The 24,841-nt window shown below is 28.6% G+C and overlaps 1 protein-coding gene and 1 pseudogene across 1 annotated transcript; both read left to right on the forward strand.

The window, feature by feature from the left end:
• Positions 1-6: 6 nt before the first annotated feature.
• On the forward strand, positions 7-6,595 carry LOC113371672 (annotated as a pseudogene).
• A 781-nt stretch (positions 6,596-7,376) lies between these two features.
• Positions 7,377-9,749, forward strand: LOC113370186 (PIH1 domain-containing protein 2-like). The gene is made up of 4 exons (XM_026610857.1): positions 7,377-7,692; positions 8,469-8,567; positions 9,102-9,172; positions 9,245-9,749. The coding sequence occupies exons 1-4, from the start codon at positions 7,465-7,467 to the stop codon at positions 9,747-9,749; spliced, it is 903 nt and encodes a 300-aa protein (XP_026466642.1). The 5' UTR covers positions 7,377-7,464.
• The last annotated feature ends 15,092 nt before the right edge of the window (positions 9,750-24,841 follow it).

Below are 24,841 nucleotides of genomic sequence, written 5' to 3' on the forward strand. Positions count from 1 at the left end.
CGCCGGAGTTGTTTAGAAATAGAAATGGTAAGCATGTAATGGTAAAAATTATTTATGCTTGTAACAGGTAGGTGATAGTATTTGCTATTAATAGGATGAAGGTCATATGAGTGTAAACAAATATTTATTTGTATAATATTATATAATTCTTTCTTTCACATTTGTATCAAAAAGGCGGTCTACGGCCAATTTCGACTTTTAATGTTTTTCTGTTTGTTTATTAATTTGAGAAGAAGCCGCATTTTTTTAAAAAATATTTACTACATTTTTATTTATATTTAATAATATTTATTTGATAATAATATAACATCTAGAAAATCTTCTGTTTAAATGGTGTTTTTGTATTTCTCATTCTGCAACAGCGATCAGAACTTCCGTCCTATTTGCTTCTAACTTCACCGTTTACGCCATATTTAGATGGTAACCCAACGGTTGACCATATGTGTATTTGACAGATTGGTAAATAAAATTTGAATTTTAATTTTAGAATTTATCTAATATTGATCATATATAATTGATATAATTGATCATTAATAATTCGGTTCGAAATCGGTTGAACTGTGTTTCCCGAAATCGTCGACAAAAATTTGTATGCGCCCACACACATAACATCCATTTTTCTAAGGTATGCCAAAATGTTCAGAAGCCTCTGAAACGTTAAGATATATAAAAATTTCGAATTTTTTGCGATTAGCTTAACTTACCCTACGGGAAGTTAATTAGAAGATCGGATTCCTTTGCTTTGGAGAAGAACATTTAACTTAACATATTATTTCATATGTTTCTATCAGGCTCCTACTTCTGACCGAGAAAAATTCTTTTTTGCTATCGACCGCGGTGGTACTTTCACGGACGTCCTGGCCCATTGTCCTGGAGGCCGAGTTCGTACTATGAAATTACTATCAGAAGATCCTAGATATCCTGATGCACCACGTGAAGGAATAAGACGAATTCTACAAGAGGTAATAATCATCATATAATTATACTTTGTTATAAAAAATATTGTGACAGATCATATGTCTGTTGTTAAGGAAACTGGTAAGGCCATCGACGAAAATGGCTTAATAGACACCTCTCTAATTGGCGGCATTCGAATGGGAACCACAGTTGCAACGAACGCTCTATTAGAAAGAACAGGCGAACCATTTGTTCTGATTGTGAACAAAGGTTTCAAAGACATTTTGCATATTGGAAATCAAGCACGCCCTGCAATCTTCGAACTTGATATCAAGACTCCTAGTTCTCTATATAAAGAAGTCGTAGAAGTCTCGGGGCGACTTGTACCTTCTCAACCGGGCCAATGCTTGATTACAAATGGATTAAAGGAAATTTGCGGAACTGCTGGTAACGCTTTAGTTGAATTAGAACCGTTGGATTTAGATTCATTACGTAAAGATTTAAAAAATACATTGAAGAATGGAATAAAATCGGCAGCGGTTGTACTTGCACATAGTTATAGCTGCCCTGATCATGAATTAGCGGTTGGAAAGTTATTGACCGAAATGGGTTTGTAGATAATGCCTCTATTTTTTTCATAGGATTTCACTTTTAAAGTTTTATTGTTTTTACCAGGTTTTGAACATGTGACTTTATCGCACCGTGCAATGCCCATGTGTCGCCTAGTTTCCCGAGGTTTTACAGCATGTGCAGAAGCATACTTGACACCCCATGTGGAACGCTATTTACGAGGTTTCCGATCAGGATTCCGTGACCAGCTGCAAGGAGTCCGCGTTTTGTTCATGCAGAGCGACGGCGGCCTGACACATGCTGATGCTTTTGGAGGAGCCAGAGCCGTTTTAAGTGGACCAGCAGGCGGAGTTGTGGGGTATACATTTTAATTAAAATTAAAGATAATAGATTTTTAATAGATTATTTCTCCATATGCAGCTATGCTGTTACTGGATCTCGAGATACTGAATTACCACTAATTGGATTCGACATGGGAGGTACATCTACTGACGTATCTCGTTATGCAGGTGTTTATGAACACGTGGTTGAAGCAACAACAGCTGGTGTTACAATTCAAGCACCACAGCTTGATATTAACACTGTTGCTGCAGGCAAGTAAAATTTCAATTATTTTGCTCTAGCCTATACTTCATATTTGAATTGATGGTGGCGTGACCAAGATAAATTTTGTGATACTGCAATCTTGCTTTATCTTAATTGACTGATATTGATCTTATTGTCTAATAATTGCTGCCCAAGTGTGCCGTTTGTAGGAAAAAGATATGTCTAAAAAGATTGTATATATCTTGTTTATATGATGATAAATATTTTCTTTTGCAAATTCAAAATCATATATTATATTTGTTTGTAAACAATTTTATAAAGTAAGTTAATTTCTTTTCCAGGCGGTGGATCAATGTTATTTTTCCGCTCCGGTTTGTTCGTGGTCGGCCCCGAGAGTGCAGGAGCTCATCCTGGTCCAGTTTGTTATCGCAAAGGTGGACCTCTTACCATTACTGATGCGAATCTTGTTCTGGGCCGCATATTACCCGAATATTTTCCAAAATATTTGGACCAGACGAAAATCTACCATTGGATAAAGATGCATCTTTGGCTGCTTTTCAAAATTGACTAATGAAATAAATGAATATTTAGAGAAAAATGGCAATAAAAAAGTAAATATTTCAAGCTCGAACAATAATCTGGTTCACATTTACAATTATGATTTAATGTGTATTTTAGCTAACCGTTGCTGAAGTTGCATTAGGATTTGTAAGAGTCGGAAATGAAGCGATGTGTCGAGCAATTAGAGCTTTGACGCAAGCAAGAGGATTTGATTCTTCTCGACATGCATTGGCAGTTTTTGGAGGTGCTGGAGGTCAACATGCGTGTTCAGTAGCGGCTGCTTTGGGCATGGGAACAGTACTTGTCCACAAATATGCAGGTAATAAATTTATTGAAGTTTTTATCTGTGTATATTTTATTTAATTTATATAATGATATGGTTTTAAATTTTATTTCTAGGTATATTATCTGCGTACGGCATGGCATTAGCTGATGTGGTGCACGAAGCTCAAGAACCATCAGGAATGATTTTGAGTGAACAATCAGCTCCAATAATTAAGCAGAGACTAGATCACCTGAGCGAAACTTGCATTAAGAAACTTAAGGAGCAAGGGTTTACTCCAAACCAAATCAGATTAGAACCATATCTTCATCTAAGGTACGAGGGACTGATTGCGCACTAATGTGCGCTCCTAAAGAGGAAACCGGCGAAGCCGATGAAGAAGCTGAAGCAAAAGAACTTGTAATCCCTGATTACGGAAATTTTGTTGATTCTTTTCTGTTGCGATATAAAAGTGAGTTCGGATTTGTGATTACTGGTAGACGTATTATTGTTGATGACATTAGAGTGAGAGGAGCGGGCAACTCTGACGCTCCAGAGGAATCTAGGAAGTCTGGTGAAAGAAAAACCAAACTTGAACCTCATTCGGTTAGAGAATATTTTTTTTCGTACTTCCGCGTTTTTAATACATTCAAAATTTTCTTAATCGGTTTATGTAAATATTTCAAATATCTCATTAATTTTTGCACTCATGGATTTCATGTTGAGAATATGTTTGTTATAGGTGAAGGATACGCATTTCGAATCCGGAATGCACAAAACACCGGTTTACAAATGTGAGGACCTTTATCCAGGCGATGTGTTAAATGGTCCGTCAATACTGATAGATGGACTTTCCACAATTCTTATTGAACCAGAATGTTCGGCAACAATTACCGAACGAAATGATTTAATCATCCGGTACGTTTTAGAAAAATATTTTACACTATGAACAAATATTATTTACTGCTATTTTAAATTTTTAGCGTCGGCTCTGGCAAACCAAAACCAATTAGTCCAGAATTAGACGCAATTCAACTCAGTATATTTTCTCATCGATTTATGAGTATTGCGGAACAAATGGGCAGGTAAGTAAGACAATATCCCATCGACAATAAAACTGATTATTGAAACTAATGAAATTTTAGAATTCTTCAGCGAACCGCTATTTCTACTAATATAAAAGAAAGATTAGATTTTTCTTGTGCGTTGTTTGGACCTGATGGCGGTTTAGTCAGCAATGCGCCGCATATTCCGGTGCATTTAGGAGCCATGCAGGAAACGGTTCAATATCAGGTACTTTATAAAAATATAAGGATAATTATCTAAATTATCTAATAATCATCTATCGATATTGCGGTCTATCAGATACGCGTTCGAGGTGATTCGTTAAAAGAAGGCCAAGTATTATTGTCAAACCATCCTCAAGCTGGTGGTTCTCATTTGCCAGATTTAACAGTGATTACTCCAGTATTTCACAAGTAGGTTGTTGCACTTAATCACTCATTATTTGTGACTATACCGCCGCTTTAATATATTTTACCTATTTAGAGGTCATAAAGGACCAGTATTCTTTGTTGCTTCAAGAGGACACCATGCAGATATTGGAGGAATCACTCCAGGTTTGTTTTTCATAATAATTTAAATTTATTACATTAAGTTATATATAATTACAATATATTTACGTCGCAGGTTCTATGCCACCGCATTCAACACTATTATCTCAGGAAGGTGCTTGGTTTAAGAGTTTTCTTCTGGTAAATGATGGTCATTTTGATGAGCAAGGACTTACAGAACGGCTTATGGCTCCTGGTAAATTGCCAAATTCTTCAGGAACCAGGAATTTAGCGGACAATATTTCAGATTTGAAGGCGCAGATTGCAGCTAATCACAAAGTAAATAATAATTAATAATAATATTGCCGTTGCGCCAACTTTTTATTTTTACCACTTTGAATGAAATTATTACAAAAATTGAATTTTTTCATCAGGGAATTCAGTTAGTAGGAGAACTAATTTCTTATTACGGGTTAGATGTAGTTCAAGCATATATGAGACACATGCAAAATAATGCTGAAGTTGCGGTGAGAAATATGTTAAAAGATATAGCAAAGCAGACAAAAGAAAGGTTTATTGATAATTTTATCAAATTTAATATTTCTTAAATAATTTCTATATTTTTTCATAATATATTTCAGGACTGGTACTACATTATTACATGCTGAAGAGATGATGGACAATGGATCCAAAATTAAACTTGCTGTATCTCTTGATGAAAAAGATGGACATGCTATTTGTGATTTCAAGTAATATTATAGTAAAATATTTGTGATATGTGATTTATTAACTGTATATATTATATTTAGTGGCACAGGTGACGAAGTATGGGGCAATTGTAATGCACCAAGAGCTATAACACTTTCAGCAATTATTTATTGTTTAAGATGTATGGTCGGTCATGATGTGCCTCTGAACCAGGTTTGAAAAATAAAAGTAACAAAATTATAGATAGATTGGATATAATGTTTATTTTTTTACTGATAGGGATGTCTTGCACCTATTTCTATTAAAATACCTAGAGGATCACTTTTGGATCCTAGTGATGACGCCGCCGTTGTCGGAGGTAATGTTCTTACTTCCCAAAGAGTGGTCGATGTTGTCTTTAAAGCTTTCGGGTAAATATTAAATTTTATTCAATATATATATATATATATATATATATATATATTAACTTCCAATTATTTTATTTTTATCTTAGCACATGTGCTGCCTCACAAGGATGTATGAACAATATCACAATAGGAGAAGAAACATGGGGATATTATGAAACAGTTGCAGGAGGTAGTGGTGCTGTAAGTTTTTATTTGTAACTATAAAATATTCTTACTTTATTTATATTTTAAATTATATGATATTTTCAGGGCCCTACATGGAATGGTAAAAGCGGAGTCCACACTCATATGACTAACACTCGCATCACCGATCCAGAAATTTTGGAACTTAGATATCCCATAATTTTGAAAACGTTTTGTTTGCGTCCTAATTCCGGTGGAAATGGTGAGTGATAACCAAAACTATATTTTAGAACAAGGATTATGATGAATATATATGCATAATTTTAATAATCTGTGTATATTTCTAGGTTTATTCAAGGGTGGTGATGGTGTTCAAAGAGAATTGCTATTCCGAAAGGAAATGACATTATCAGTTTTGACTGAACGAAGAGTTTTTCAACCCTATGGAATGGCAGGTGGAGAGCCTGGTGCAAGTGGTGTTAATGTTCTTATAAGAGCTCAAGAAAAGAGGAAAATAAATCTTGGAGCTAAAACAGCAATAAAAGTCAAACCAGGGGTATGATATAAATATCATTGAAATACTATATTGAGATTAGATTATTTTATAGAATTAGCATTTTGCAAAAAACATGGATCTTGTGGTTCAGTATAAAGTAGATTAACTATAGTTGTGATCTCCCTGAATATATACAATATACATTTATTTAATAATATAATCCTTACATATTAATATGAATCTTTTTCTTATCAGGACATTTTTTCAATGCTGACTCCAGGAGGAGGTGGATATGGATTGGCTAATGATGAAAATAGACGAAAATTATCACAAAAAGTAGAAAATAAACCGTGCTTCAAAACATTCCAGGAGCATGGAAGTGTCTTTGAATATAGAATGTCCCAAGAAAGTGTATAAATTTGCTAATGTATAGTGAGTGATTTATTTCTTTTCAACTGTTTTCTTAAAAACAACTAGTAGTATTATTGGTTATATCGACTAATTTCTTTCTAAAGTTTATTACTTGAATTTAATTGTTTCAATTCAATATTACATTAAAATGTATTTAGTTCAATATTATTAGTTACTTACATAATCATTGGTGTAAGTTTAAATAAGAAATCCTATAATTAAGTACATTGTTGTCTTCACATAAAAAATTGTATGATTTGACATATGCAATTTTACAAATGTGTGCTTCCTATTTTAGATTACCAGCGAATGTCAGAACATTATAATATTTTTGAAATTGATATATAGTATATGATGAAGAGTTTAAAATTAGAATTTAATGTTAATAATTTGTTAAAAAAAAATATGTCAAAATTATTCTGTCATTAAAAAGGTTTAAGTCTCAGCTAATGTTTTAGTTCACTACCACATATTTGTTAAAGATGTCTCTGTAGTCGTAGTTGTTATTTACATTATAGCTATTTTAATTTTGTGTTTACATGTACATAAAAATAATTTAAACAATCCATCACTCAATGATAATTTAAATGAAATTCATACTTTTTAATAGTTTTATACAAGACGTGTAAATGGATAAAGAAAACCCCTAAGACTATCTTACTAAAACTGACAAGATAAAATATTTGTTTTATGTCAACAATGTCTAAGTTGATTCCTGGGACGTGCTTTTGTTATTGTTAGACATTCTAAAACATCCAATTATTGATCAATTCCTTTTACATTACTCATTAATCATTTCATTGGACATTTTACACATTGATTTAAAAAAAAATAACCAAACTTATTGTTATTTTTAATTGGTGTAATGTAGTGTTTATAAATTATATTTGTGATATTAAATTATTACATTATTAAGATTATATTAAAAGTATGTCCCAATCAAATTATCTGGGTTCATCAGAAGCAAGTGATAGACCGATACCAGTTATGAAAAGTCTTAGATCATTGAGTAATTTTAAAAATCCTCCGCAACCTCATATGTGTATAAGAGATTCAACAAAGGATGGTAATGAATTATTTATAAATGTTTTAAGTTGGAACAAAATAGCAATGCCGAAGTCTGCACAAGATCCGATACCTCTTTATGGTGGAATGAGGGTAAGTTATATTGATATATTGCATGGTATAAAAATATTTTCATGTATCACACTGTTTACTGTTTTTATAATCCTGGAATATTTAAATTTAATATGAAGTCTCACCTAAATCTACCCTTTTATATATCTAAATAATAATAATAGTCGAGTAAGATTATTATATTTTTAGGGCACTTTCTTTATTCTTCAATTCACTATTCGAATTGGGCTTATTTATAGTGCCATAATATTTGCAATAATTTGTATAAGAATGAATTTTTTAAGCAAAGTATGTAGACCTACTAATGTGCATTCTTTGCTCATTGAACTATCTGAACTATCTGAATTGAGCTCATTGAACATATATATATATATGTATGTATTAACAGTCTAGTAATCGGGCATAACATCAATAAAAAAACATGAATTTCTTTCAAAAATTTATTTAAAATCCGTACGTACCTTATATATATATATTAGGGTGGTCCTTTAATATTAAGAGCTAAAACTTTCGGAGAATTGTTTTTTATCTATTTGGAACCATTTGAGCCCCTGGGAGCAAGGAAATTCGAAAATGACCATTTTAAGGACCACCCTAATATATATATATATATATATATATATATATATATATATATATATTTGCTTCACTTGTTTCTGATTCAATTTTACTTATATACAGTAAAATATATATATAGTAAAATAAAATCAGAAACAAGCGAAGTGTTTTACTCATTTCAGATTGTTTATAAGTTTTTCATGATCGTATTAATTACATTATAAACATTGTTGAATTAGGTGCCACCAACGAGTTCTAATACACCTCCTTTAGTATTTGCTGTAATGGCCAATCCTGATATATTAAAGACAAATGGACGACTGTGTAAAGATCCTGTGGTAATAACTTTTAACATAACTTAATTTTTGTAATATTTGGAAACCCCACTTTTAACATAACTTAATTTTTGTAATATTTGGAAACCCCATTTGTATAAATTCTATTTTGAAAGATTATTCATGTGGGAATCAAAAATTATAATTTAAAGTTATGATGAACCTATTAAAAACTATAATTCTGAATCTATTACGCTTACATTATTAATTTTATTGATTCAAAGCCTCAATTTATACTATAGAATTGTTATAGTTTTGTATATAAAATTGTTAGATTATGAAATTGTTTGTGTTAACATAACACAATTTCTGTAATATTTGGAAACCCCACTTGTATAAATTCTATTTTGAAAGATTATTCATGTGGGAATCAAAAATTATAATTTAATGTTATGATGAACCTATTAAAAACTATAATTCTGAATCTATTACGCTTACTTTATTAATTTTATTGGTTCAAAGCCTCAATTTATACTATAGAATTGTTATAGTTTTATATATAAAATTGTTAGTTTATGAAATTGTTTGTGTCTTTAGGAACTAATGGCACTTGTTGAGTTAATGTGTGACTTTGTAGAAGCCATGAATCCTGGACTTGTTTTAAAAAGGTAAGCAACCTTAATAGGAATCTCCAAATGTAATACACAAATCATTTATATCTATTTCTACTATAAATTCAGGCAAGCAGAAGTGCTGCCTGAACGAGAATTATCAGGTGAATTAAAAGACGTCTGGACAGCAATACAGTATAAAAGAGAAAGTGAACAAAGTATGAGCTACTTACTGTCCAAATCATATCAGTCTGAATCAGGATTACAATCTAACATTCCCAAACAAGCAAAACTGGTAAACTCAGATATGAATGTTAAAATATATCACATAGATCCTAATCCTAGTGAAAATAAAGATGAAACAATAAGTAGTACTACAGCTGATTGTCAAGAAGATGAGTCCAAAAATGATAAAAATAGTTCATCTTTAACATCTACAAACAAGAGTTTATTAAAAAGTGGGAAGGATTTTTTCCGAAATGATTTTTTTCCTCAATTTAAATCTAAAAAATCTATTGACAATGATGTAAATATTGATAAAGAAAGTAGTAACAATACCAATAATATTGAAGTGACCAGCGGTAATGTTAATTTTGATCCTGATATAAACATTAGTAAATTAAACTTAGAGTGATATAACATTTATCCATGCGATAAACAAAAATAATGAATGTTTTAAAGAATGAAATTTTGTACATTGGCTGTATGTTTTTTTACAGTATTTTTTGAACAATTGTATTATACATGATACTTAATTTTTTACACCTATTTTTACAATTCAATTTTATTTGATTTTTATATATTTTGTAGATAAGTTTGACGAAATTTTAGATAAAATATAAATTTTTTAATAATATATAATTTTTTGTAGTATGATCTCTATAATACTAGGCATTGCGACTTATATGTTGACATAAAATGTAATATTGATGTGGTGTGTAATTGTTATTACCTTTATGTATTTATATGCATATATATATATATATATATTATATATATATATATATATACACACATATATATATATATATATATATATATATATATAAACTCATGACTGTATATATAGTTATATTCAAAGTTCCACTCTTTAATAAATAAATTGTGTGGTAGCATGAAACTCGATAGACAAATTTTAAATATCAAATAATTTAAGTTATTTATTTATTTTAATAGTAAAATTGATAAATACATGACAATTTAGTGTTAAATAAAACCATTTGCATTTCTGATTATATATAACTATATATCATATAAATGTTCAATTAATGTATTTTGAAAAGCATCATATTAGAGTATATCTTAGGCACATAAATACAATTATCAATTTTAATTTACTCACTTTAGGTAATATAATAATACATTCAAATCCGCAATAAGATTATACAAAGTATACTATTTATATATTGTGTAATATATGATAAATTATTAAATTGTGTTTTATTATATTGCTTTAATTTGAAATAATAAAATGTAATGTATAGTTGGATATTCATACTGTTAAAATTTTGGAAAATAATACCTAGCCTAACGAATGAATTTTTATTTTATATAAGCTTTTTCGTATTGTTTTATATTATTATTTATATAATAATATTTTTGTATTATTAATATTTTTTATATTATTATTATTATATTTTATATTATTTGATATAGGATAGTATATCTATTTATGTTACAAATGGGTCATTCAAAATGCAAGCATGTGTTTCTGAAAAAACATTATTTATTTTTATTTCGATTATAATTTAATTTGTTTTAAAAAGACATGTTTTAGTTTCTTCAATGAATTTACATATATTTTTTCAGAATTACATGTTTTCACTCTCAACTTGTATTTTAAGGCGCCTTTATTTTAAATTCTTTTTTTTTTAATTATTTTTTATTTAATCAATTAATTAATTTTTTTTTATTTTAAGGCGCTTGTATTTTAAATTTCTTGTCCCATATAATGTAAAAAAAATGTAAAAACCATAATTTCTCATTGAAATAACTTCCGTATTGAGATTTATTTATGAATTCACAATAATAAATTTTTATTCTAGAATCACTAATGTTGAAGATAAACCCTGCCAAATCAAATGGATAACCAATAGTTTGAACAATCTAAGAGTTTTTTAAAAATAATGTTAAAGTTCCATAAAAGAACTTTAAAAATAATGTTTATACTTATTATTTTGAAAAAACTAACATTTATAAATAACTCATAGTGAGGCACTGCAAAAAGTGGAATATTATTTTATTCTGAAATAATATATTGTGGAAAAACTAATTTACTAAAGGTCATACGCTTTTGGATATTCACACCTATAGGACTTTGGTAAAATAATACTTATTTTTACTAATCTGTTTCTATTTATATTTTATCTAACACAATTAAAAATACCAGAATATTATTTTTCTCTAAACTAACTTTTGTTAAATATTAAGAAATAATTTAGTAAATTAATTTTTATTAGGTAGATTAACTTAAATTTAATTAGATTTTAAAATTATTAAGTTAGAAGAAAAAGTCTGTGAGAATCAGTTGGTCTAATATCGATAGCCTGTCGCTTGAACCATTTAAAGGCTCATAAAATAATGTTGAAGCTCTATAAAAATATCTTTAAAATTATTTAAAAATTATTATTTTTCAATATTTATTATTTATTAGTTCATAATAGTGCGGCACTGTAAAAAGTAAAAGTGGAACGAGTTCGATGTCGCGCATACACTCCGGTGTCAGTATTGCTTGGTCGCTCTTCTGAGCAGGATTGAATACTCCATGGTCTGTGTTAATCATTTAAACTTTATTCAAGTTCCTACTAAATAAAAAAACTGTGTATTAAATTTAAAATGTGTTTAAGTTCCAAAGAATTCAAATCCTATTCTACCGCGCTGAGCTCCGGATGCGCGCAGTGAACCTAAAGAGCGGATTTTCACAAAAACACGTGGTAAAAAATGTGACAATTTATAGGGAAAAGTTTAATAAATGACTGAATTGAGTTGAAATGCATTAATTACAATGTTAATGAAAATGTCAAAATGAAAGTTACATTTAAAGTGTTGTGCATATGTGTGCTGTTGAATACCTGCGTTACATTTGATTTGTTTGTAAACAATACAGCAGCGGACGATGGGACGAAAAATGACACATCGAACGACAAAAATGGTAAGAGGACTAGACTATTCTATACATTATCATAATTAAAATTTGGAATAATATATACCAGCGTTTTTATAGTTAATATGTAATGAAAGACCTAATTTAACACGTTACTCGCCATGATATTAAAAGAATTTTCACATGAACCATGGCAACTTATTATCATATGAACATATTACATAAGCCTTATAATGCCCTTAATTGCATTTGCTGAGCATGAATTTTTTTTTATAAATCTGAGGTTTTGTTTATGAAAATTATTACATAAAGCTATCAATCAAAAATTTAGTTTAAAATGTATGAAGCAAGAAAAATTTGATGTATCAAAGAATTTTTTTTGCCAAAATTCCTGAAAAATCAGTATTTCTCATGTCACACATATATGACTGACATAGCCCTATATTAAAACGTTTTTCTTGGACAAGCCAAACAATGTTCAAGTCAATTTCTCAGACATTTGCCTGACGTAGCTCATGTAAAACTTCTTTGCGTCAGACACATATGACTGACATGGCGATTAACTTGTTAAATTAACTTAAGCAGGCTTATGAGCATAGTTTGGACTATCCATATAGGCCATAATATATCTTCTTAATATAGGTGCTAAAAATTAATTACTTATTTTGATGCCTAATAATGATATGATTCGACCAAATATGGCATGATTAAAATTAACCCTAGAATGGTATAAGGCTTAACACGTGATTTTTTCATTGTATACTTTGTGATATCATGAAAGGTTATTTCAGAAACTATAAAACTCTGTTTTTTTAATTAAATAGTCTTTTTATTTTTTCAAAATTTCCATTACACAAGTACCTAATAAAAGTACAAAAATCTGCATGTACGCCTCGGGGGCGTGCAGATACCATTCTAGGGTTAAATTATTTGAAAATATTTTAATGTTGTTTTAAAATATTTGGTTGTGCGATATTTTCTCTCGTTGTTATTTTTATCTTATAATTTTTGTTGCTTTCATTCTCGTGTAATAAATAAAATATAAATTATTGTAGATTTTAATACAATTTTACTGGAATTAGTAAAGGGCGTTACCAAAATAGCTCATAGTAAGACAGGCACCACGTGGATGGTTTTAGAAATGATTTTTAGTATTATCATGAATGCTAATTAAAGCAATTATACAAATGAAGTAAAATATACTTAGTATCATTAAAAACTCAAGTAAAATTTAAATTTTATTTATAATATCATTAATATAATTAAATAGTCCAAAAGCCGTATTTTTCTTTTGTTATAAATTGCTTAGATTTTGATATCAAACGTATAATTTTTCCAGCAATCACATTTATTTTTCCATAAACCTGAGACTTCATTTAAAAAAAATTTAAACGAAGTCATATTAAGTAAAATTTAAAATTTATTTACAATAATAAAATCAAACTGCCCAAAAGCCTTAATATCTCTTTATTATAAATTGTTTAGATTATGATATCACATGTATAATTTGTCCAGCAAATGCATTTATTTTTTCATAATCCTGAGGTTTAATTTAGGAAAATTATTGAACAGTCATATGAAGTAAAATTAAAAATCTATTTACAATATCAATTATATAATCAAACAGCCCTAAAGCCTTATTTGCATAGATTTTATCTCTTTAATTGCATAGATTTTGTTGTCACATGTATAATTTGTTGAGCAAGAACATTATCTGGGATTTTGTTTATAAAAATCATTAAATAAAACTACCAATTAATAAATTTTGCTGAAAATTTTTATCAAATGATATCCAATTTTGTCTGAATGACAACAATAAACTCTTATATAACCTTGATGTAAAAAGCAGTTTCTTGATGTATTTAGTTTCTTGGTGTATTTAAATAATCTATAAGGTACTATATTGATTAATAAGCAAAATTATATCAATAGTGAAAATCTTATTGCTTTAATTGTTCAGTTTCTGAAGCAAAATCCTTACAAATTTTCCATTCTTGCAATTCTTTATTACAATAAATTTTGGTGATCGATATCATGAAAATCCATTTGACTAAATTTGATGCATATAAGGATCGAAATGAGCAAAATCATTAGCAAATCATTTATAAAATGTTATAAATAAATTATAACTTCTAAATTTATTTTATTTTAAAGCTAATTTTACAAAAATGCGTAAAATAACATTCCTTCATCAAAATTTATTTAGAAAAGGGGGGGGGGATATTAAACTTTTTTTGTAATTTAAAAAAAATCAAAATAAGCTCAAATTGCAATATAATAAGTGTTCAATTTAAAAGTTAGTTATTCTAGAATATATAAGATTAAAAAAATCTTAATAAACGAATTTCAAATAAGGACTGTTAGGGTTAATAAACCAATAAAACATACCTGGAGGCGTTCCTGAAAGTATTTTTATGCTATTATCTTAATAAAATTATACCTACGTAAAAAAATAACTGGTACTAATGAGACAAGTTTTGAGATCAATTTGAATTAAATACAAATTTGATTGTAATTAATAATATACAGTGAATATATTTGATGAAGTATTTTATTATCTAGGATGTGTTACGTAACGTTAGTAGACATTTGATTCAATACTTATTAGTAGTAGTATTAGTAATTTTTTTTTAAATTTCATTTATAGCAGAATAAATGATTTTACTTATTGAATATTTTAGTCGTTAAGCGTTGACAAATATTATTGTATTCATAACATATTTTCAAAAAAATCTCATTGAGTAAATATTAACGTTTGAGCGAAATGTTTCCACTTGTACAAATGTTTGTCGCTATTTTGTTTACTCAACTGTTGCTGAACAAATTCATATTCTCGTGTATTATAATAAACTATAGGCAAATATAATAGTCGCTAAATATGCAATAATGTTTTGTCTTGGGCCTTGCCATAGTTTAGCAAATTTTACTTTGCCTTTGCAACTTCTCAACGATATGTGATGCAATTTTTCTGTTCCTGAGAACTGGGAAAACTAAAAGTTGCGACAACCGACGATAGACAAAGCGTCTGAAAGATGTGTAATTAATCACACAATTGTACACGATGGTTACCGTATATTCTTAATGAAGCACAATTAAATGTTGCTTTGTAACAAAAGGAAACAAAAACTTTTATTTCATTTGTACGCGTGTAAGCTGGTCAAATTTAAATTTGTTTCTCCAACCGCAGGTTGTTGCCTGTAAACCATCATGGTGACATACATATGGTAACTGATATACTTCATAAATGCAACTTAAATAAATAAGTTTTATTTAATCCATTATTAAAATCATTACTATAACATATTTAGACACTGCCTCATCTCCGAATATTCATGACTAACTGTTTTTCTTCAGCAATTGCAAATAAGTGCATTGGAAAAACTAGCATATCTTAGGTAATTTTGTAACTCTTTGAGGATGGCTGTCCACCTGAATGGACAAACATGCTCTGTGAGGCACAGGCTATTTTATAAACAATGACTCAGTTTGCATCGAAAAGTTGAATAAAATACATTTAGCAGTGATAAACAGTGTTGTATTTTGAAAATTATTTTAGTAGTAGTATTTTTAGCAGTAATCATTTAATTGTAAAATGAAGAGTTTTAGATTAAATCTTTTTTCCAGATTATTTCTAAATTCCTTATTTACGAGTGTAGTGCAGTAGAAAGCTCGAACAATTACTCCTTTAAACTTTTACGTGTTTTCTAAAGCCTGAATTTCTCACCAGCAAAATCTTTAATTACGCATTAAATTTTTATTATTTCTATAAATGCACACTATAAGCTGTAGACATATTGAATTGTGAAACTAAATTTGCGAGAACAATTTCATGTATTCTATTATTAAATTAGAAATTTGATTAAACTTCGAATGACTTATGTACGTGACTTCGTTGCAGGAAATTGCAAATGTTTTCACGTTTCGAATTAATTTTTGAAATAAAGTACCATCTTTCAAAATGATGAGAATTTATGATGCAAATTGTTTATTGTCTACGAAAAGAGTAATAAAATAGGTTTGAATTTTATACATGAATATAAAATACTAATAGCTAATACTATCAGCAGGTATTTGAGCATTGCTAAAAGCGATTTTGTAATTTGTATCGTAATCTTTTAAATCTATAGGGTCCGCCAAATTTTTTTTTTTTGAAAATGCTATAAAAACTACTGGATATTTTTTTAAATTTCTTTTTTTATTCGAAAGTACAATTCTTCAAATTAATAATGGACCAAATTTTTGAAAACGCTTAGATGGCTGTCTAACTCTTAAATGGCTGCGAAAGAAATGTAAATGGCTCAAAAAAAAAATTAGATGGCGGAACAACTAAAATTTGATCTAGCTATTGGTTGTATATTGGTATCTAATATTGGTTGCCAAGTTTGACACCCACCGGATCTGATAAATGATATCAAGAAAAAATAGCATTTTTGTGCATTGCTACAATATGCATCTCATCTATATGAGTAAAAATCTAATAAAATCTCATAGAGAAGAAAATGGCCAATCAATGGGTGGCCTTTGTAACAGCGCTAAATTAAGACATCAGATCTTAATATGTATCTAAATGTGTATCTCTTAGTGTTGGCATACATTTGTTGCAGCAATGCCCCCGAAAGGCGGTTTTCACTTTGAATCCAGGACTAGTGTGTGCTAGCCCCTGTTTTTAACCAGCGACGGGCTTGATATTAAGAAATTTGACATTCCCTCGCCAAATCATGAACTCGTTCACAATTATAATTTTCTATTGTTAAATTTCATAAATATTCAATAACAGCCATGGAACTATTATATTTATGATCGTCCCAGCTCTCACTTCGGCCGACTTATTTGGCTCTTGCTCGGAGTCTCTGAGTTGGTGTACTCAGTTGGTGTTTATGCACATAATTACAAGGTGTCTTTATTTCAACCTTGTCATGATGTATGTGATGTATTATATTTGCAAAAGAAACGATGCGCACGTCGACCTAAATGCATATAATAATGCTAAAGTGATCCGCTCCTACAATTCATTCAGTTAAAAGAAACAGTTCGCAAACAAAGAACGCACAATGCATACTCGATCGTTACAGTTACATATTGATGGGAACAGGGCCCAACTTTATGGATTTTTCGCGTTAATAGATTTTTAATAAAATAAATATTTTGTTGCCTTTGCTGTATCATCAGAAAACTCACAACATTTTTAAATTTTATACCATTTACTGAACCATAACTTTATATATCCAATAGTATTATTTTCTATTTTTATATATTTTTATTAACATTTTTTATCTTATTCTATACTATTACAATTGCAATTTTCAAGAATATCAATTTTTTATAAATTTAATGTATGCACAGCACAGGAGTTCCTGCAAGCCCGCCATCTAATTTAATAATTTTAGATAATAAATTGAGCCTTCCTTAATGTCTAAATTAAATTTTTATGAACTATTTATTTTTTAAATTTTAAATTACTTAACATTTATTTAACAATATATTTTTATATGATGCGCTTAATATTTATTTTCTTTCATCACCATCTGGTTTTTAGTAATTTTGGCGGTCAGTATATGGTGATATAGGATGTTCAATTCCTATGCAACTTTTTACATTTCATATTTTAAATTTAAGATTAAGGATATAAAAAGAATTGTTTGAACCTTTATTATTTATCAAGTGACTAATTTTATGGATTATCGTTATCGATATTACAAATATTTTTTCATTTCTGTATATTTATATAGGCCAATGATCCACGAATTACTGATGCAGATTTTTTGAGCAAATTATTTTGATGATGTTTTAATTAATTTTAATGATGTTTTTTTGCGTTTGATACAGACAATCATGATCAGAATTGAATTTTTCATAAAAAGTGTTACATTTAAATTATAAAAAATCAAGCATTCAGGATGCTGAAGTTGTAATGAAACTCTTAGTTTTTCATAAACTACAGCTTTTTTTATCCATACAAATTGATATTTTTGTAAAATTTGCTACTATATATTGAACACTATAAACCACCCAAATAAAAATTAACTCAACATATTTTATACCTAAGCTTTTAAAATTTTATTAAATTCCTGCATCTCTGATGACTTAAGTAATGCTAAGAATAAATAAAAAAAAATCTGAATACTTGTTGCAAATGAATAAATATAAATATTTTTAACGATTCTCCTATCGATATGAAATTTGTTCTAAATATTTTAGAAAAATGCGAATTTAAGATTATATGAGATAAAACTACATGCTACTAAGATGGTACATATTGGGAATTACATAGATGAATTTTTTTAAGAAATATTTCTAACAAAAATTAGAGTAATTATTGAATAGTTAAAAATGTATTATAAAACCTACGATTGGATCAAGTGATGATTGATTTTGGAACATTAAGTAAAAAATTTCAGAAATATCAATTATGATTGTTAATTATTTTTATGCTCGTGTTTATTTGCATGCGTTATTCTTATTTTTTTGATTTGCATAGATTTTTTGCCGATCAAAATAATATATTTCTAAGACAATATGCTGGGTGTAAATGCATTTAAAGAAATTATCTTCTATTTTTTTATTTTCTGAAATTTCATTTATGATCGTATGGCCATTTGTTTCAACCTTCGAGTAGGAGATTCCTCGCTTAATTCATTAAAATATTTGTTTGGGTGATCTGGTAATTTTTCGTGGTATTTTTTCTCCTTTCTTTTATCATTTCATGTGTTGTTCTTGTATTATAATTATGGTTTTTTATGATTATTTTTATCATGGATATTAATTCTTTTGTCTATAGTTAAAATTTTATTAAAAGTTTATGTATTTATAACATTAAGATACACGTATATATTTCTACGTTTAAAATTGAAGAGAATTTATATATGGCAATGAAAAAAATAAATGCAATAAAAAAATTTAAGAACAAAAATATACAGAGTAATGTTACTAAAAAATTCTTAAATTCGCATTATATAAGAATTTCATTCCAACCAGAAATTTATTTTTTGTTTTGTAATTTTTCACACATACAAATATATGTAAAATGCATTATATATATATATATATATATATATATGATTTAGTAGTTAATTTTGATGTTGAAATATATGAGTGAGTTCTTGAGGGCGATACATCAAACAAAGAAAAGCCAAAGATTTATAAAATAATCTTTATTTCCAAACGTTTCGACATTCAATTTAATGTCATCATCAGTGGATATTACGTTGGTTAGTTACATATAGAGAAGTGTACACAGCACTAGAGATTTGGCACTAACATTTATACAACTAACTTGTCAGCACTATGCATTTTTTTATATAATTTTTTTGTATGATGTAAACAGAAAAATGATAGTTTTATTGAACAAAAATGTAAGTAGAATTATGTAATTTCTGCCACGACTTCTGTACTTTGCTAGTACCGAGGCATGTATCTATATATATATATATATATATATTGTATTCATTTTTTTATATATAACAATAATCTTACAAAATTTATCGCTCACCCAAACTTTTAATGTTCTACCGTCCAAGTCTTATTTCAAAACTTAACCAGTCCGGTCGTTTAAAATTTAATTGTTCTACATTAATTTATATCATCGCAAGTTTTTATGATTTTAACGAGCTGTGTTTTATATCTGAAATGATTCCGATAATGATATCGGCGGACGCCAGTCGTCCAGGTACACACGGGTCTGCTTTCTCCTGAGCGCACACCAGAGCGGATCGACCTGATTAAAATATGAAAGATCGTTCTTATGGAGTTTGTTTGGTATTTAAGAGAACGAATCATTGTAATTATCACATAATAAAATCAGTTTTACAACTTCCTTTTTGTAAAGAGTATATAAAATTCGAGTTAACACTGATTACGAGACTAGACGCCTTCCCTTTTTTATTTGAGCATCTATCTTCTTAACGACTAGACCTGGATCAGAGAGGATCAGAGATCCGGTTTAAGCAACCTGTTGTCAAGCAGGGTGAATACGGTTTTCACTTGAATATAGATAGCAATATGTATCCAAGTGAAAATAACCTTCATCTGGCATTGCTGCATCAATAAAAAATGTCAGCCCTATTTGATAAATTCTAAAAAAAAAATATCAAATATGGATGGATTGGTAACCATTGGGTTGCCATCTAAGAATACGAAGTAAGAAGTTTCAGCTCAACAGCTTATAGGACGTAAGATTCTGATTGCATTTTTTTTAATATATATTTTTAACAGCAATCAGAACCTCACGTCCTATGAGTTGTTGGGCTGAAACTTCTCCTCACTTCGTATTTTTAGATGGTTAATCCATCCATATTTGATGATTTTTGTTATTAGAATTAATCTAATAGAGCTGACTTTTTATTGGTGCAGCAGTACCGGGTGAGGGCTATTTTCACTTGGAAACATATTGCTATCTATATTTTCAAGTGAAAATCGTTGTCACTGCTGCCTGACAACAGGCTGCTCGAAGTGGGTATCGAACCCGGGACCTCTGAAACAAGTCTCGTCGCTCTTAACCGCTTACCTACGGGCGAGTCCAATGGCAAAAATAACTTAGCAAAAATAATTTTTCAATAATATTAAATTTTTATTTTTGAATAAATAATCCAGTAAGTATACAGAGTCAGTATACTGAAAATCTAATAATTTTCACGATAGCTCTTGTGATAAATAATTTATTATAAATGAAATATTTATCTGATATTTCATTAAGACTTTCATTAAGATTTTGCTCGTAAAACATATACCAAAGCCAGTATATATACTGATCTTTGCCTCTGATCTAGATTTCTTATGAAAACCCCAATGTATATAAATCATGTTTTGAAATTCAATTTTGTTCAAAAGATAAATTATGATACTGCATTAAAATATTGAGAAATGCATTTTCATGCTTTTATTATGAACTTTGCTGGTATGAAACTAAGTTAATCAAAATTTGATGCTTTTATCTATGTTTGATTTACTTGCTCACGATAAATCATTAGATATTGCTAAATATAAAACTATTTGATATAAGAATTATCATTAAGTCTTAACACAATTATGAAATAAAATTATTTTAAATACAGATATAAACAAATATGATTGATCTAAAAAAATGCATCCGATGTAACATAAGGTACAATTAAACTGAGAATACCATGTACTAAAAAAAATTTACTCATTGATATATTCACATATATCATTGTTTTTTATGAGAATATATCTGCTTAATTTTTCATGTTAATTTTATTTGACTCTGTTAAGTTTGATTCAAAAGAATAATTTTTTTCATACAAAAATAATATATATTTTTAACTCTTTCTATTCGGATGCCGCCTCTCCGGTGGCAAAATTCGAATAAATTTCGGAATTAGCGAGTGGTAAGGGTTAATTTAATTTGATAGCGATATATCAAGTTTAATTTTTCTAAAAATGTAAATTTTAAATATAAATTCAATAGTGTGCTTGAATATAAAATCTGAAGGCAAATCGCAGATTTTAATATTAATCATTAAAATATGCTAGGAAACCACAATCTTTTAATTTACAATCAATGAAAGTCTAATGTAGATTTATGTTTATTAATCGCGGTTTATTAATCGCGCTTCATAATTAATTATTTGTAATAGACTAATACTAAATGATACATTTTTGTTACTAAAAATAAGAGAAATCATGGGGTTTGAAATTATGTTGGAAGTCATTGGTTGTAGTTACATTACGGTTGTCATGTACCATATATTTATTATAGTTATAGTTATATCCAATCAAATAAAATAAAAGTGTAAAGATAACTTATAAAATGCGTATGGGTAATGTACGTGTTTACAAAGTCAACAAATAAATAATAAAAAAAAAAACAAAAAAAAATCTAAATTATCAATATCCAAAATAAATTAAAATTTGTATATATACAAATTTTAATTTGTTTTGGATATTGATAATTTAGATTTTTTTTGTTTTTTTTTTTTATTATTTATTTGTTGACTTTGTAAACACGTACATTACCCATACGCATTTTATAAGTTATCTTTACACTTTTATTTTATTTAATTGGATATAACTATATAGTGCATTATATATCCTTCTCTATGTCAATAATGTTATAAAATTGATTGGAAGGGAGATTTTTTGCTTTACTACCTCCCTCCATAGTTTTTGCTTACCCTTTTCCCATTTTTTGCACTCTATAATGACGTAGCCAGCATCCGCCCTAGTCGCTCCACCCAAGCAATAGCAATTAGGATCGGTATTTAATCTTGATTAATAAAAAACTTTGTATTTGATTTTTTAGTAATTCACCTAAAAATGAATATAAATCTGATCAAAATATATACTGAAAATGATGTAAGGTTATGCATAAAATATCCTTACTTACAACTTGTGGGAAAGTTAGTTTTATTTCAGTTTTTGCAATACCAATTTTTTTATATCTATATATTGATTCTTTAATTTAATAATAATAAAAATAATAGTAATTAGTTAAATATATTGTCTCAGCTTTCTAAGTAATTCTACTGTCTCCTGCATGCTGCGATATCATGTTCATAAAAATTGAATTAAAAAAAAACACTTTTGTAAGATTGATTACCTAAACTCCATTATCTCTTACCATATAATAAATTTAAGTCTGATTAAAATCTGATTGTTTTTATGCCTACATTATATGTGCCATAAAAAGGAGAAAGTTCTCAGTAATCCTTATGAAGAAAGTGCGCAAAATAATATCGTTCGATCTCGAAGCCGGTTTCTACAATATGTTCATCATCTTATAAAGTACAACACGGATCATAACATTTAAATCCCATGAAAGTTTCGGACGCACCTCCAGGCACGCACGTTCCTCACAAATAATAAAGTTTGCGGTAAATACCAATTGGCTATTTGTTCATTATTCGAGTAATAAGAGAAAAATACACTATGGTGAATGGTAATTATCTTTGTAGATAATGCAGAGTTTAGGTCAAGGGAGTAGGGGAAAAACATTTCGAAGTTGCAGCCAGTACCTGATATGATTCTGGCATTTTCAATTTTTGCGTTCAAGGAGCTTTGATTTCTTCAGGATGGACCATTTAAATTGAAAGCGCCATTAAAAAAATATATAAGAACCATTTTTTTTAAATATCTGTAACATATTTCGTTGAACCTTAATAAATGGCTCCTCCTATATTACTTTGAATATCTTTTTTAAATAAGAGACATGAGGCTCAGTTTTATCCAATCACTGGATTACTATGATGTTTCATTTTTATAATTAGTTTTCTTATGACACATTTATAACACAATTGACATTTATCCACGTCAAAAATAATAGACATTTCTCAATTATTTTCTATATTTACGATCAAGCACTTATCAATCTTTCAAACTGATGGCTGCTGCAATATCTATCTTTGCATTTGATCTTTAATTTGACAAGTGGTTGATTAACAACTTCTTTATTAGTCATTCATCCTGAATTTTGTCAGTAAAATCCATTTGTTTGATACACGCTATAAATGAAAGTAATAAAGGAATGGAATTATTATTATAATAAGAAATATATAAAAATCTATGAAATACGAAAAACGAGTATAACAAGTTGTATTTTGATTTATTTGAATGCATATTTCACAGATTATCTAGGTCAACTTCCATTGTACCTCAAATGAAAAAGTGTTCATCGTTGATACATTTTTCATTTACGGCATTTTTTTTATTGTATGTTAAGAATATCATGTATAAATTGTAAGTTTTGTCTTACTGAGTATAATTGGACCTTTGTGCCTCGTCATTCACGAAAACGAGATGACAAAACTTATAGATACCTAATTGACTTTTTTATTATTTCTCTCTCATATTTTTAACACTAAATCTACCGACAATCCATGTATAAACTATACAAACCGCGCGCGGTCAAATTGACCTCCCGAAGAAACAGTTTGTTTTCATCAAAATATCCGATTCGCTAATTTTATGTTTTCTCGACGTTTCAACCCATTCTGAATCGAATGAGACCAAATTTGAAAAAAGTATGTGTGTGTGTTATCTATTTTATTATTTAATTGAGATAATAATTGATTCATTGTTTAATGTACATAAAATAAAAAAAAACAATTCTATAGTTGACACATACAAATTTTCGAGTTCTTGTTACATTTCTTAGCCATTTGGTCTGCCACATTTGCACCAAACGATGTAATTTTCGGTACACTTATGGTGGTACAAGCATTTTTCGGTTATTTTTATACACTGTGAGAGTAATGAAATTTGATTTATATATATTTTTCTTCAAAATTTGTGAAGGAGTTTATCAGTTGTAAAACATTGAGCTATTCAATTGAAGAATTGAACAATCTCTCCTCTTATCATTTCCCAAATAGGGAAACCCATTCATCAAAAATTTACTATTGACTTCACACACCATCCAGAACTTTATTATAAATTTGTCTGGTTCATTTGGTATATTTTGCATAATTGCATGTACATTTTGATGAAAACAAATCACCAAATTGCATTATTTTTTACCGGTCGAATTGACCGATCGCAGTATTTAGGCCACATAACATCTTTTTTATTGGAAAATAGAAAAAATAGCTAAAATCAAAGCGCGAAGAAAATATTATTAGTATATTTTAAGAATTATTATATAGCTTGATAATTGTATTTTAACATTCAAA

The sequence above is a fragment of the Ctenocephalides felis genome, unplaced genomic scaffold (genome assembly GCF_003426905.1).
Source record: "Ctenocephalides felis isolate EL2017-DRISC unplaced genomic scaffold, ASM342690v1 CF-g0.4_SCAFFOLD_01492, whole genome shotgun sequence".
In the NCBI taxonomy this organism is placed as follows: domain Eukaryota; kingdom Metazoa; phylum Arthropoda; class Insecta; order Siphonaptera; family Pulicidae; genus Ctenocephalides; species Ctenocephalides felis.